This window comes from Cherax quadricarinatus, chromosome 11 (genome assembly GCF_038502225.1).
Source record: "Cherax quadricarinatus isolate ZL_2023a chromosome 11, ASM3850222v1, whole genome shotgun sequence".
Taxonomy (NCBI): domain Eukaryota; kingdom Metazoa; phylum Arthropoda; class Malacostraca; order Decapoda; family Parastacidae; genus Cherax; species Cherax quadricarinatus.
Window position 1 is genome coordinate 50,583,847 of NC_091302.1, and position 15,411 is coordinate 50,599,257.

General features: G+C 39.3%; 1 protein-coding gene across 6 annotated transcripts in view; it reads right to left on the bottom strand.

Annotated features, from left to right (window-relative positions):
* Positions 1 to 4,594: 4,594 nt before the first annotated feature.
* The window catches only part of Arp5 (Actin-related protein 5), a 45,524-nt gene continuing 34,707 nt past the window's right edge, over positions 4,595 to 15,411 (bottom strand). For 3 of the 6 annotated variants that reach the window (XM_070084118.1, XM_053774926.2, XM_070084116.1), the window contains exons 11-13: positions 10,957 to 11,193; positions 10,336 to 10,457; positions 8,147 to 8,377 (exon numbers count right to left, since the gene is read on the bottom strand). In XM_070084118.1, the coding sequence (XP_069940219.1) occupies positions 8,215 to 8,377; positions 10,336 to 10,457; positions 10,957 to 11,193 (522 nt within the window). In that variant the 3' untranslated portion in view covers positions 8,147 to 8,214. Of the gene's footprint in view, positions 6,140 to 8,146; positions 8,378 to 8,419; positions 9,199 to 10,335; positions 10,458 to 10,956; positions 11,194 to 15,411 lie in introns of those variants that run through there. The other 3 variants (XM_070084117.1, XM_070084120.1, XM_070084121.1) reach the window with 3 other exon arrangements.

Genomic DNA, 15,411 nt, shown 5'->3' on the forward strand with positions numbered 1-15,411 from the left:
ACACTGGCCGATTCCCACCAAGGCAGGGTGGCCCGAAAAAGAAAAACCTTCACCATCATTCACTCCATCACTGTCTTGCCAGAAGGGTGCTTTACACTACAGTTTTTAAACTGCAACATTAACACCCCTCCTTCAGAGTGCAGGCACTGTACTTCCCATCTCCAGGACTCAAGTCCGGCCTGCCGGTTTCCCTGAATCCCTTCACAAATGTTACCTTGCTCACACTCCAACAGCACGTCAAGTATTAAAAACCATTTGTCTCCATTCACTCCTATCAAACACGCTCACGCATGCCTGCTGGAAGTCCAAGCCCCTCGCACACAAAACCTCCCTTACCCCCTCCCTCCAACCCTTTCTAGGCCGACCCCTACCCCGCCTTCCTTCCACTACAGACTGATACACTCTTGAAGTCATTCTGTTTCGCTCCATTCTCTCTACATGTCCGAACCACCTCAACAACCCTTCCTCAGCCCTCTGGACAAGTTTTGGTAATCCCGCACCTCCTCCTAACTTCCAAACTACGAATTCTCTGCATTATATTCACACCACACATTGCCCTCAGACATGACATCTCCACTGCCTCCAGCCTTCTCCTCGCTGCAACATTCATCACCCACGCTTCACACCCATATAAGAGCGTTGGTAAAACTATACTCTCATACATTCCCCTCTTTGCCTCCAAGGACAAAGTTCTTTGTCTCCACAGACTCCTAAGTGCACCACTCACTCTTTTTCCCTCATCAATTCTATGATTCACCTCATCTTTCATAGACCCATCCGCTGACACGTCCACTCCCAAATATCTGAATACGTTCACCTCCTCCATACTCTCTCCCTCCAATCTGATATTCAATCTTTCATCACCTAATCTTTTTGTTATCCTCATAACCTTACTCTTTCCTGTATTCACCTTTAATTTTCTTCTTTTGCACACCCTACCAAATTCATCCACCAATCTCTGCAACTTCTCTTCAGAATCTCCCAAGAGCACAGTGTCATCAGCAAAGAGCAGCTGTGACAACTCCCACTTTGTGTGTGATTCTTTATCTTTTAACTCCACGCCTCTTGCCAAGACCCTCGCATTTACTTCTCTTACAACCCCATCTATAAATATATTAAACAACCACGGTGACATCACACATCCTTGTCTAAGGCCTACTTTTACTGGGAAAAAATTTCCCTCTTTCCTACATACTCTAACTTGAGCCTCACTATCCTCGTAAAAACTCTTCACTGCTTTCAGTAACCTACCTCCTACACCATACACTTGCAACATCTGCCACATTGCCCCCCTATCCACCCTGTCATACGCCTTTTCCAAATCCATAAATGCCACAAAGACCTCTTTAGCCTTATCTAAATACTGTTCACTTATATGTTTCACTGTAAACACCTGGTCCACACACCCCCTACCTTTCCTAAAGCCTCCTTGTTCATCTGCTATCCTATTCTCCGTCTTACTCTTAATTCTTTCAATTATAACTCTACCATACACTTTACCAGGTACACTCAACAGACTTATCCCCCTATAATTTTTGCACTCTCTTTTATCCCCTTTGCCTTTATACAAAGGAACTATGCATGCTCTCTGCCAATCCCTAGGTACCTTACCCTCTTCCATACATTTATTAAATAATTGCACCAACCACTCCAAAACTATATCCCCACCTGCTTTTAACATTTCTATCTTTATCCCATCAATCCCGGCTGCCTTACCCCCTTTCATTTTACCTACTGCCTCACGAACTTCCCCCACACTCACAACTGGCTCTTCCTCACTCCTACAAGATGTTATTCCTCCTTGCCCTATACACGAAATCACAGCTTCCCTATCTTCATCAACATTTAACAATTCCTCAAAATATTCCCTCCATCTTCCCAATACCTCTAACTCTCCATTTAATAACTCTCCTCTCCTATTTTTAACTGACAAATCCATTTGTTCTCTAGGCTTTCTTAACTTGTTAATCTCACTCCAAAACTTTTTCTTATTTTCAACAAAATTTGTTGATAACATCTCACCCACTCTCTCATTTGCTCTCTTTTTACATTGCTTCACCACTCTCTTAACCTCTCTCTTTTTCTCCATATACTCTTCCCTCCTTGCATCACTTCTACTTTGTAAAAACTTCTCATATGCTAACTTTTTCTCCCTTACTACTCTCTTTACATCATCATTCCACCAATCGCTCCTCTTCCCTCCTGCACCCACTTTCCTGTAACCACAAACTTCTGCTGAACACTCTAACACTACATTTTTAAACCTACCCCATACCTCTTCGACCCCATTGCCTATGCTCTCATTAGCCCATCTATCCTCCAATAGCTGTTTATATCTTACCCTAACTGCCTCCTCTTTTAGTTTATAAACCTTCACCTCTCTCTTCCCTGATGCTTCTATTCTCCTTGTATCCCATCTACCTTTTACTCTCAGTGTAGCTACAACTAGAAAGTGATCTGATATATCTGTGGCCCCTCTATAAACATGTACATCCTGAAGTCTACTCAACAGTCTTTTATACATCTTTTCTATATAAAAGAATGCAACATTTGTTGATGTTTGTAGTCAGCACTTGCAGCAGTATAGAATGCTGTATGCCTTGGCATTTATAGGAAATGCATGGGCACCAGCCACCGGCTCAGTGTAACTTGTATTGACAAGTACCTCTGCTTATGGGTAAACATTTCCTCAGCTTTTCTTCCTTTAGTGTACTGAATTACAAAAAGGTGTATGGTGTCTGCAGGCAATTAAGAAAAGAAATTTGCTTGAATCTGAATATAATAAAGAAAATAATGATTTATTAAATTAAGAGCTCTGACACTGAGATCTCACAGGTGCAGAAAGTGTCTAATCAGCTGCACTACCCAGAGAACTCAGAGGTACAACACACACCCATTTGTCAGCTGCCTATCTAGACCAGTGTTATGCCTTCAAAGGTCTGCCAGAATGAAACAAATTGTTAGAAAATTTATTTTTCTTTTATATTTTACAAGACTTAGTACCTCCATTTTCGTGTACAAGTATACATGTACTCTGTTTCAATTATTTCAACAAATTGTGATGAGTTTGATGAAGGTAAATGAGTTTACATCTAATAATTGCTCCTGTTTGCATTCAAATTATTTTTTTTTGAAGTGTGGAAAATTGGTTAAGATTTTTCCAGAGTACAGTGGAACCTCATTATTATTATTATAATCAAGGGGGAAGCACTAAACCCGTAGGATTATACAGCGCCTATGGGGGGATGGAAGGCATTCAGGCTTAATTCAGGGAACTGGAGCACAGATCCAATTCCCTAGATCAAGAGCCCCTCACCAGCGTCAAGTGGAACCTCAGTACTCAAACTTAATTCAACTGTTCGAGTGCTGATCCGTTTGAGTATCGAACAAATTTTTCCTAGCCAATTTTCTTTTTGGTTAGCTGTTATCACTAATTTTTGTAGACCCTATGGTGACCTATTTATACAAATAATACAAAAAACACCGAAAAATGTGAAGAAACGCAAAATAGTTTACAGCGAAATTCTGGCAGGTTGTGTTTGTTTGGTCGAGTGCTGAGCTTGGTTCAAGTAGGGAGCTGTTTGTGTACCAAGGTTCCACTGTATGTGGTTCCTCTGACCCAAGAGGTTGAGCACTTAGCCATGAAATTACAGTAATATGGTTGGTTTGACTTCAATTTTTGTTGCCACAACTAAATACAGTATTACCCTGAGCTTGTTAATATTGATATTCATATAATTTCTAAATAAAAGAGAGATATGAACTTGAGAAATCGAATGAGCACATTTAAACAAAATGCCATGGTTCATAGTCAAAAGAAAATAGAATTCTACATGACCAAAGTTAGGTTGTGCAGATGACAAGTCAGTCAGTGTGGTACCTAAATATAAGATGAAGTGCTGAGTTTTTCTCCACAGCAAGTTCAATGTGATGTTGGACTTAAGGGCAATGTACAGTATATTATTATTATAATCAAAAAGAAGCGCTAAGCCACAAGGGCTATACAGCGCTGCAGGGTAGGGAAGGAAGCGAGGGTATTGGGCGGCAGAAGGGGGGAGGGATGATCAGTGGGTTACAGAAAACAGCGGGGCAGGGGATAGTGCGGGGGTAGAAATGTACAGTACGTATAATGCTGCATGCCTGTACTAGTGCTAGTGTTTTTTTTTTTTTTTTTTTTTTAACCTTATAACTTGTTGCCTACTTTGTATGCCACACATTCTCTGTTCCCATTTTTCATTTCTTCTTCGGACCCATTTCTTCATTCCATACCTTGAACCCTCCCATCCTCAGATGTATACCGTGAAATAGTATATTTGTTCCATGGTTGTATTTTTTATTTTAACAAAAATGCTATGATCTTTGTTTATTCAGGATTCTACATGAAATGTTTAAAGTATGTAGTTGGATAGGTCGTAATGGTTTCAGAAAGATTCTGTAAGCACCACTCTGCTTTGAACGCAGTACAGTAATCAAGAATATGAGAAGGTGCGGGTATTAAAGTGATTACATTTTGGTGTGGCCATGAGCGATCGTGCTGTAGGACCTAACTACTCCAAATTGTAATGACTTTTATTAATACATAAAAAGTGATATGTTGCCACATCAATAAATTTTTTTTATTACTAGACAATGGTGATAATTCACAGAGCAGTAGATTACTATTAAAAAAAAAAAAAGTTTCTTACCTGATCTGTTAGCTTGTATGAGATTTTGCCTTATACAAACCGAATACCTATCTATTGTGGTGATAAATAGTACAGTGTTTTTTATTTTTTTATAAAGAATTGTATGATGTTTAGTGCTTGCTTTGAAGATATTGGCAACTGAAATTTTAAAATTTTGGCTTTCTTTATATTGGATTGCTCTTTTAATGTTGCAAGACTAGTGTAAAATTGACTTGGTTTTTTCTCTATGGCAAAGTTTAATGTTAAACATGGTGCACAAGTACATACATTTTACAAATATTCCCTTTGTTTCTCTCTGCTTATACACTAATTTTTCATACCAACATGCTCTGTCCTTATAATACTGAATTATGTGAAGAAAAGACACATTGCAGAAGTTCGTACTGTGACATCATGTTGAGCAGTGTCCTGGGTTAAGAAGATTGTTCTGCAACATGTCTTTTCTTTGCTATTGTTGATGGTATGCCATTTGAATTTCAGTACTGAATAAATATACCTGTACTATATTTATATTTAATTTTTTATGGTTTCTTTTGTTTTTATGAACTTACATGAAGAAAGTATTATATAAAATGGAAAGCTGTTGGTTATCTGATTATAGGGGTGATGGGCAAAAGCAATAAGAAAAAAATATAGCACAGTAGTATATCAGTGTAATTTCTGTACAGACTTAGAATAAGGTATTTAATGTGAATTAGGGGACTGGCAAGTTTTAGCCACTTATAAATACTACAATGTCTTTCTCAAGTACAAAACTTTGCCAAGATCTTGTATATTGCTTGTAAAAACACAATGTTAGTATTAAGACACTGAGCATATGTATGATTTTTATGTTTTGCACATATATAAAGAATTCTTATAGTATCAGGCTATAATTTTCCAGTGATTTAGTTTGTGGTAGCTTTTTTATTGTGTGTATGAATCTGATATCCAAAATTAGAAAGTGATATACATGTACATGTATAAACCTTACTTCCTAGTGTCGTAAATGAAGCCATGGGTCATTTCAGTGCACCGTGTCGGGAGGTTCCTTGATGCTGGTGAGGGGCTCTTGATCTAGGGAATTGCATCTGTGTTCCACTTCCATAAGCCTGAATGCCTTCCATCATCATCCCCCCAAGGGTGCTGTATAATCTCTCTAGATTTAGTGCTCCCATAATAATAGTGCACTCTGCAGTTTAATTACCCCCTTCTCCAGACGTTGCTTCTCATTTGTATTGAGCATTAAATGCTGCAATATGCAGATTTCTGCTGAAAATCAGCAATTACCTTGCCCAGCAGTAAGGTATCTTGGTCCAAAGGATGTTACCCTCCCTTTCCTTGGGTTGCAGCACTGTTATGACCTTGGTGGGTTTAGCACTAAAGTGTTGATCATAATATTTTCCTTGGGTCAAATCTGATTGCCTCCCATTTTCCAATGCACAGTATGACCCCTAAGGGTTTACCACTCCTTCCTGTGAAATAAGATAAAATTGTGAATGTAATGTGTTGTCCAACTTTTCCACAAAGGCAGGGCAATCCAAAGGAAAATCTTTATTACAGTGTTTTGTCCAGTACAGAAAACTCAGATACAGTGCCTTACAAAAGATGTTTCGTTATACCTGGTGCCCTTATTCATCTAGCAGTAACTAGGTGTTAGCTAACTGTTATGGCTTGCACCCAGGGAGGGTGTTAGTATACATTAGATAGCTATGGCAAGACTTTGAAATATGTTGAGGTATAATGATAGTTTTGTAAATTCACCTTGACCGTCGGTTAACCTGGAAACCTCACATTACCTCTCTGAAGGCAACTTGTCACAGCCGGCTAAACCTTCTTAAAACCCTTGCTCATCTTTCCTGGGGAGCTGATCGTCGAACTCTGCTTCGCCTACATTCAGCCCTCGTTTTATCGAAACTCGATTATGGTGACCAGATTTATTCCGCGGCCTCTCCTGCTACTCTCTCTAGCCTTAACTCTATCCATCACCAAGGCTTACGTTTGTGCCTTGGTGCTTTTCGCTCTTCCCCTGTTGAGAGCCTCTATACAGAAGCAAATGTTCCATCCTTGTCTGATCGCCGTGATGCCCATTGCCTTCGTTACTATGTACGCTCTCACGATCTACACAATCCTTCCATTTATAGAATGGTCACCGATATTAGTAGACATTCTTTATTCGTTCGCCGCCCCTGTTTGCTCCGTCCCTTTTCTCTTCGCCTACTTTCACTCTTGTCTTCCCTTCAGTTACCACCTTTATATGTTCATGTAGCATCTCACTTTTCCCTACCCCCCTGGGAAGTTCCAGCTGTTCGGGTCTGTTCTTTCTCACTCCCTTGCTCGAAAGCTCAACTGCCTACGGTGGCTTCCCGCTCTCTTTTTCTTGATCACTTCCACTCTCATTCTCATGCCACCGCTGTGTACACAGATGGCTCTAAGTCTTCAGACGGCGTCGGATTCGCAGCAGTGTTTCCGGACAGCGTCGTACGAGGGCATTTACTATCTTCAGCTAGCATTTTTACTGCTGAACTGTATGCCATTCTTGCAGCACTTATTCGTATCGCATCTATGCCTGTGTCATCATTTGTAGTAGTCTCAGACTCCCTTAGTGCTCTACAGGCTATACGAAAATTTGATACATCTCATCCCCTAGTTCTCCGTATCCAACTTTGGCTACGCCGTATCTCTACCAAACATAAAGATATTGTTTTTTGTTGGGTCCCTGGTCATGTCGACGTACAGGGCAATGAACAGGCAGACACTGCTGCGCGGTCAGCAGTATATGACCTACCAATTTCCTATCGAGGTGTTCCATTTCTGGACTATTTTGCTGCAATAGCTACCCACCTTCGCACCCGTTGGCAACAACGTTGGTCAACTCTGCTCGGTAACAAACTTCATTCTATTAAACCGAGCATAGGTTACTGGCCGTCTTCTTGTCATCAGTGCCGAGGTTGGGAGACCACTCTCTCCCGCCTTCGCATTGGCCACACTCGTCTTACTCATGGGTATCTCATGGAGAGGCACCCTGTTCCTCTCTGTGAGCAGTGTCAAGTTCCAGTATCGATTAGCCACATTCTGTTAGACTGCCCTCTCTATCAACGAGCACGCAGAATTTACCTCCAACGTCGTCTTCGTTCTCCTACTCTCTCTTTACCTTCCCTTCTTGCTGATGGACCCTCCTTTAATCCTGACTCTCTCATTGACTTCTTGACAACGACTGATTTACTCCACAAACTCTGATGATACTTTTCGCACTCCCCTCAGCCCTTTCTGGTTCAGTCTCTTGCTGCCCTTTACCCTTTCACCATCCACTGCCCCGCTGTTATCCGTAACCTGTTGCTCATCCATCTCCCTTTTGCCACCTGATGCCCTCGCTTCCTTCCTGCCCTGCAGCGCTGTATAGTCCTTGTGGCTTAGCGCTTCTTTTTGATTATAATAATAATAATAATAATGTAAATTCACCTGGGTAAAAAAAAAAATAGTATATTTCTTGCTTTATTAAGGGTTGTCAGATTCCTGTATGACATAATTATATTTCTGACACAACCTTTTAACTAGAGGAAGAATCTCCAGTTGGTTCTACAGTTGACACAGAAAATATATCCTCTGGCATTGGTTTAGCTTCAGGGGCTGGAGTGGTCTCTTTGCTGGGAACTGTTGATCCTGGTGCTGACTCAGGTGCTACTGGAGTAAGAGGAGCCCAAAACATGTTTCATTAAAAAAAAAAAAAAAAAAAAAAAAAAAAGGAATACTACTAAATTGTAACTGGATATTATGTATATATTGGATTAGTCAATTGACACAGACTATGTTCCTAAAAAATCGATTTCAAAAGTTGTAATTTGTCAAAAAAAAAACATGCACTGTAATTGGATGTCTAGCTAGGTAGGTGTACCTTAATAAAATACTTAACAATACAGCAAAGGTATAGTAGACAAAAAGGTTACATGAACATTTTTCTTGCCTTAAATTCTGTCTGGTGGTACTGGTTGATCTTGAAATGTGTGGACAGGGTTAATGTGGCCCTGCTTCACAAGGCACCCTGTTGTCCCTCGTACCACTTTGTATCTGTATGGTTCCTGTATACATGAATGACATACAGCTAAATTTCTCAGTCTTGTTTGATCGCTGAATGTCCTGCGAGCTTTGTATAACCTCCATGAAAGCTGCTTGAACCTCCTTAAAACCCTATCTTGTCTTGGTGAGGATTGGGGGAGGGGGGAGAGATGAACTCTTCGTGTTCATTCAACCCAAATTCTATGTAAATTAGATTATGGTGACCAACTGTATTCTTCAGCCTTCCCATTACTCTTTCTAAACTTTATCCCATTCCTCATCATGGTGAACTGATGCATATTTTTCCTAAAATTTATGGAGCACTATACTGGTTTTCTGCCAGTGAAACTTGGACTTGGCTACAATACTTCATTTATGTTTTATTGAGAATATGCTGTCTAGATGCATGTTATTCATAATTACTGTATTTCCACTTGATGAAAAGAAGGAAGGACTTGCATAAGAAAACTGAGAAATCCTGAAAAGTGAAAAATTACTTAATTGTGACTGCATAAGAAAATTGAAATAATTAGGTTCATTATCCCAACATTCATAAGTTCAAGTCTTTGCGAATTGTCAGGCTCCGATTCCGGGTTGCCACAGACTATTGGATTGTCCAGTCCATCAGCGAGCATGCAGAATTTATCTCTGATGTCATCACTGCTCTAACACCCTTATTTTATCTTCCCTCCCCACTGACAGCCACACCTTCGACACAGACTCCATCTTTGACTTTTTGACACCAACAAATTTATCTCGCAACCTTTGATTATACTTCCTTCAGCAGTCTTCAACACACTTACAGACTCTACCTCCGCTATACTCTCTGCCTTTGCTAGCTTCGCATCAAGCATATTAAACCTTTAGCACTTCCTATCCTATAGTGCTGTATGATCCTGGTGGGTTTAGCACTTAGTTCTAATAATTATTATAATCATAATAATAATCAGCATTTATAAAACAAATCAAATAAGTAATTACAGACATTATCTGGGAATCTTATTGTCTGGCACCTCAACACAATTTGAAAAATGAAAATGCCGCAAGGAACAATAAAAAATGACGAGATTGTCCCATCACGTTCAAAATCCAGTGCACACTTTCCACCAGGTGTGCCAGATGGTTTATATTACTATATGTAATAATAAACCCTGTTGGAGAGTGACCAGGGTAATATTTTGTGAAGGGATTCAGGGAAACCGGTTAGCAGGACTTGAGTCCTGGAAGTGGGAAGTACAATGCCTGCACTTTAAAGGAGGGGTTTAGGATATTGGCAGTTTAGAGGGACATCTAAATGTCGTAACTGAGCGCCTCTGCAACAACAGTGATTATGTATGAGTGATGGTGAAAATGTTGAATGATGAAAGTTTTTTCTTTCTTTTTGGGTCACCCTGCCTCGGTGGGAAACAGCCAACGTGTTAAAAAAAAAAAAAAAACATATACATGTGTATTCGTGTTGAAGTGCTACACCCATCAGAGTCATATAGTGCCTGGGGAAATGGAAGGCAATCGTATTTGAGAAAGAGAAGGCTAGCTCCAGGTCCTTCGATCAAGAGGCCTTCACCAGCATCCAGGCACCTACCTAGTAGGGACTGCAAGACTTAGAAGGATCTTACCATCCTTGTGATATCTCGACCTGTCTCCTCCATGTTCGAGATAGTCAGCCCTGGTGATCCCCACAGCTACAAGCTCTTTCACACTGTCTCGTGCCCCATACCAAGCATCTAAAATTGGGTTCTGAAAAAATAGCAAAATTATACTTTTACAAAACGATAAAGAATGTTAGCTTCAAAACATTATATTATTATTATTGCAGTATTATATTCACAAAAAAGTGCTAAACCAGTCTTGTTTATGTAGTGCTATGCATCAAGGGTGAGAGTAACAGCCGTGGGAAAGGCATAAGTGTTGAGGGTATAGCAGTGGGCCAGTTTTATTTAGAAATTCATAAGAGAAAATCAACATAAAAATTAGGAATGTTAGAGAAAAATAGAAGAATAAGCATGTCAGAGCATTTTAGAAGTTAAAAATAGAAGCGGTGTGCTCTGATGAATGAAACAAACACACTTAATATGTTGGACTGTGCAGAGCTGCACTTGGTGCCCATCCATAAGAGGACTACGTGAGATCATCATCATAATGATAATGGTATTGGAGAACTGCAGAGATCACAGAGGAGCCATTGTGCACATCACTTTGATAAAATACAGTATGTAAAATAGCCTGAAAAATTTACCCCAGCAAGACTAACGCTGAAATGTGACTGGAATGGTCGCATGGCTAGAAGTTCACGCTCTATCCTGGGCTTGAGACCTGGCAGTGATGAAGGACCTCCAGTGAGGAAGACATTGCTCACTAGTCTGTTCTGAATATCCGAGTCAAACAGGCCCAAGACATACTGAATGGTGGATGTTATCCCACCCTGCTCAAGGCCGTACATGTATGGTTGGAAGAGAAGCTCTCCAATTCTAGCCTGTGAAATAAAATGTAAATACAGACATAGTGGATAAAGAAGCTTGACTATTTTTTTTTCTTATGTTTTATATCTATAAAACCAACTGGGTAAAGTAACAAACCGTATGTGTATTATAACATTAAGAAGAGGTAGTAGGTTGGTAGACAGCAACCACCCAGGGAAGTACTACTACCGTCCTGCCAGATGACTGTGAAACAGAAACCTGTAACTGTTTTACATGATGGTAGGATTGCTGGTGTCTTTTTCTGTCTCATAAACACGCTAGATAACAGGGATATCTTGCTACTCCTACTTACATTTGGTCACACTTCACAGACATGCACATGCATATATATATATACATGTACATATATCTAGGTTTTTCTCCTTTTTCTAAATAGCTCTCAGCGCTGTATAGTCCTTGTGGCTTAGCGCTTCTTTTTGATTATAATAATAATGATCTAAATAGCTCTTGTTCTTTATTTCTTCTATTATCCATGGGGAAGTGGAAAAGAATCTTTCCTCCGTAAGCCATGCGTGTCGTATGAGGCGACTAAAATGCCGGGAACAATGGGCTAGTAACTCCTTCTCCTGTAAACATTTACTAAAAATGAGAAGAAGAAAAACTTTATAAAACTGGGATGCTCGAATGTGCGTGGATGTAGTGCGGATGACAAGAAACAGATGATTGCTGATGTTATGAATGAAAAGAAGTTGGATGTCCTGGCCCTAAGCGAAACAAAGCTGAAGGGGGTAGGGGAGTTTCGGTGGGGGGAAATAAATGGGATTAAATCTGGAGTATCTGAGAGAGTTAGAGCTAAGGAAGGGGTAGCAATAATGTTGAAGGATCAGTTATGGAAGGAGAAAAGAAACTATGAATGTGTAAATTCAAGGATTATGTGGATTAAAGTAAAGGTTGGATGCAAAAAATGGGTCATAATAAGCGTGTATGCACCTGGAGAAGAGAGGAATGTAGAGGAGAGAGAGAGATTTTGGGAGATGTTAAGTGAATGTATAGGAACCTTTGAACCAAGTGAGAGAGTAATTGTGGTAGGGGACCTGAATGCTAAAGTAGGACAAACTTTTAGAAAGAGTATGGTAGGTAAGTTTGGGGTGCCAGGTGTAGATGATAATGGGAGCCCTTTGATTGAACTTTGTATAGAAAGTGGTTTAGTTATAGGTAATACATATTTTAAGAAAAAGAGGATAACTAAGTATACTGTACAAGATATGATGTAGGGCGAAATGACAGTAGTTTGTTGGATTATGTATTGGTAGATAAAAGACTGTTGAGTAGACTTCAGGATGTACATGTTTATAGAGGGGCCACAGATATATCAGATCACTTTTTAGTTGTAGCTACACTGAGAGTAAAAGGTAGATGGGATATTTATTTATTTATTTATTTAATGTCTTTGCAAACAGTACATTGAGATTGTGTATATACAATAGTGGGTTGCAATGCAAAGAGAGCCTCTATTATGCCTAGGCATTATGGGCCAACTTAACATTATTGGCTTACAGTCTACTTAATACTAAGGAGTAGTATATCATAGTTGTACAGTAGGAAAGTAATTATTTCATAATTGTACAGTAGAATATTAATTATAAATGAATCAAAATTTGTATAATACAAAGATATATTTATATTCTAAACTGCTTTTGTGAAAAACAATGATTCAATTATATTCCTGTCAACAATGGATAAAAGGTTCAATGAGATTGTTTCAGTTATGATGTGGGAGTACATAGGTGAGTAAATGTGTACTGAGTATTTAGCATTTAGTCTAGGGTGATTAAGTGGCTTTTGAGAAGGGTCTTAAATTGATTTTCAGACTGGGTTACTTTAATATCTTCTGGTAATGAATTCCATATTTTGGGGCCCTTTATGTGCATAGAGTTTTTACACAGTGTGATATGGACACAAGGTATATCAAAAAGAGATCTGTCTTGTGCTGTGGTCATGTGTCCTGTTTAGGTTGGTGAGGAGAAGTTTGAGTGGGGGGTTTATATTTGCGTGTATTGTTCTGTGTATGTAGTAGGCACATGAATAAGTATGGATGTTCTTAATGGTAAGCATATTCAGACTTTTGAAAATTGGTGGAGTATGCTGGCAGGAGTGGGAATTTATCATCATTCTTACTGCTGCCTTTTGCTGGGTTATTGGGGGTTTTAGGTGATTGGATGTTGTTGATCCTCATGCACAAATTCCATATGTAAGATAAGGGTATATGGGTGAATGGTACAGTGCCAGGAGAGCTGATTGTGGAACGTAGTACCTTATCTTTGATAGTATGCCTACAGTCTTGGAGATTTTCTTGGTGATTTGTTGTATGTGTGTCTGGAAATTAAGGCTACTGTCAAGATGGATACCTAGGAATTTTCCCTCTGTGAGTCTTGTGACTGATGATCCATTTAGCGTAATGTTAATTGGATCATTTGCAGCTTTGTTTCCAAACTGAATGAAATAGGTTTTATCAGTGTTCAGGGTAAGTTTGTTAGTCATCATCCAGGCAGATATTTTCTGTAATTCAGCATTGACTGTGTTTGCTAGTATGACTGCATTTGGGTGGGAAAATACATATGTAGTGTCATCTGCAAATAATATGGGTTTGAGTAGCTGTGATGCATTCAGCAGATCATTGATGTAGATCAAGGACGCTTCCTTGTGGGACTCCTACTGTGACTGGTTGGGTGGAGGAGTTTGCATCATTTGCATACACATATTGAGTTCTGTTACTAAGGTATGACTTTAGGTAGTTGAGGGAGTGGTCTCTGATACCATAGTGCATTAATTTGGAGTACAGTAGTTCATGGTCGACTGTATCGAAAGCTTTACGTAAATCAATGAAAATGCCCAGCGGGACTTCTTTCTTTTCAAGTGCAGTATATATTAGTTCTAGCATGTGTATGATAGCATCATTTGTGCTTTTATTATTCCTGAATCCAAACTGACAAGGGTTTAATATGTTGTGTGAAACGAGGTAGGAATAGATCCGTCTATGAATTAATTTTTCAAAGATTTTAGAGAGCAGTGGTAAGTTAGATATTGGTCTATAGTTATTCAAGTCAGCTTGGTCACCTCCTTTATGGATCGGAGTGACCTTCGCTATTTTGAGGATTGTTGGGAAGGTAGATGATTCAATGAATTTGTTAAAGAGCGTTGCAATAATTGGTGACAATACTTGAGAAGCTTTTTTGTACATAAAAGCAGGCAAGTTGTTTATGTCTCCTGCCCTGTTTTTAAGGGTGTTATGATGAGCATAACTTCAGTGGGGTTGGTTGGAGCTAGGAATAGCGTATTTGGGTAGGTTCCTATGAGGTAGTCTGATGGACGGGCGTTTGTGCTTGGTATTTTGTTTGCTAGATTTTTTCCTATGGTGGAGAAGAAAACATTAAGTCTGTTTGCTGTTTTGGTTGGAGTGAGTAGGGGTTCATCTGATTTTGTTAGTTTGATTGCTTTGTTTTTGGATAACTTTTTAGTTCCAAGAATTTCAGATAGAGTTTTCCAGGTTTTTTTCATATCACCTTTGATGTTATGTAATCTATTTTCATAATACAATTTTTTTGACCTTCTTATCAGGCTGGTAAGTGCTGACGAGTAATTTTTCGACTGTTCTCTAGTTATTTGACCCATTCTATACTGTTTTTCATATTTGTGCTTTGTGTTAATGGATTTGATAATGCTTGGTGTTTGCCAGGGATTATTCAGTCTCTTTGCTGTGATCTGTTTAGTTTTTCTGGGGCAATGTCTGTTATAGAGGCATTGGACTTTTTTTAGAAAATTATTTATACATTCATTCATATCTGTATATGTTTCAAGCTGCTATAAAGTTGTTAACTGCTGTCTCGTTATGTAGTCTGAAGGTTACTTTAGTAATGTCTTGTGGTAGTTTTCCCAGATTAGTTATGAGAAAGGTTGGGTAGTGGTCTGTAGTGTTGTCTGTGATTATGCCTGATTTTAAAGGGGATATGGTGTTTGTCCAGATGTGATCTATTAAGGAGATGCTTGTCTCGGAGATTCTTGTAGGTTTAGATATTGCTGGTAGCAACAGGCAGTTACTCATTGTGTTTGTGAATTCGGTTACTTGTGGGTCCTGGTCGTGTAGTATGTTTATGTTGAAATCACCTGTTAGCAGTAGGTGGTCTTTATTCATGTGTGCATCTGTAATCATGTTTCCTAGTTTTTCACTAAAGTGGTAAATGTTTGACTGTGGTACTCTGTAGATGTTTATA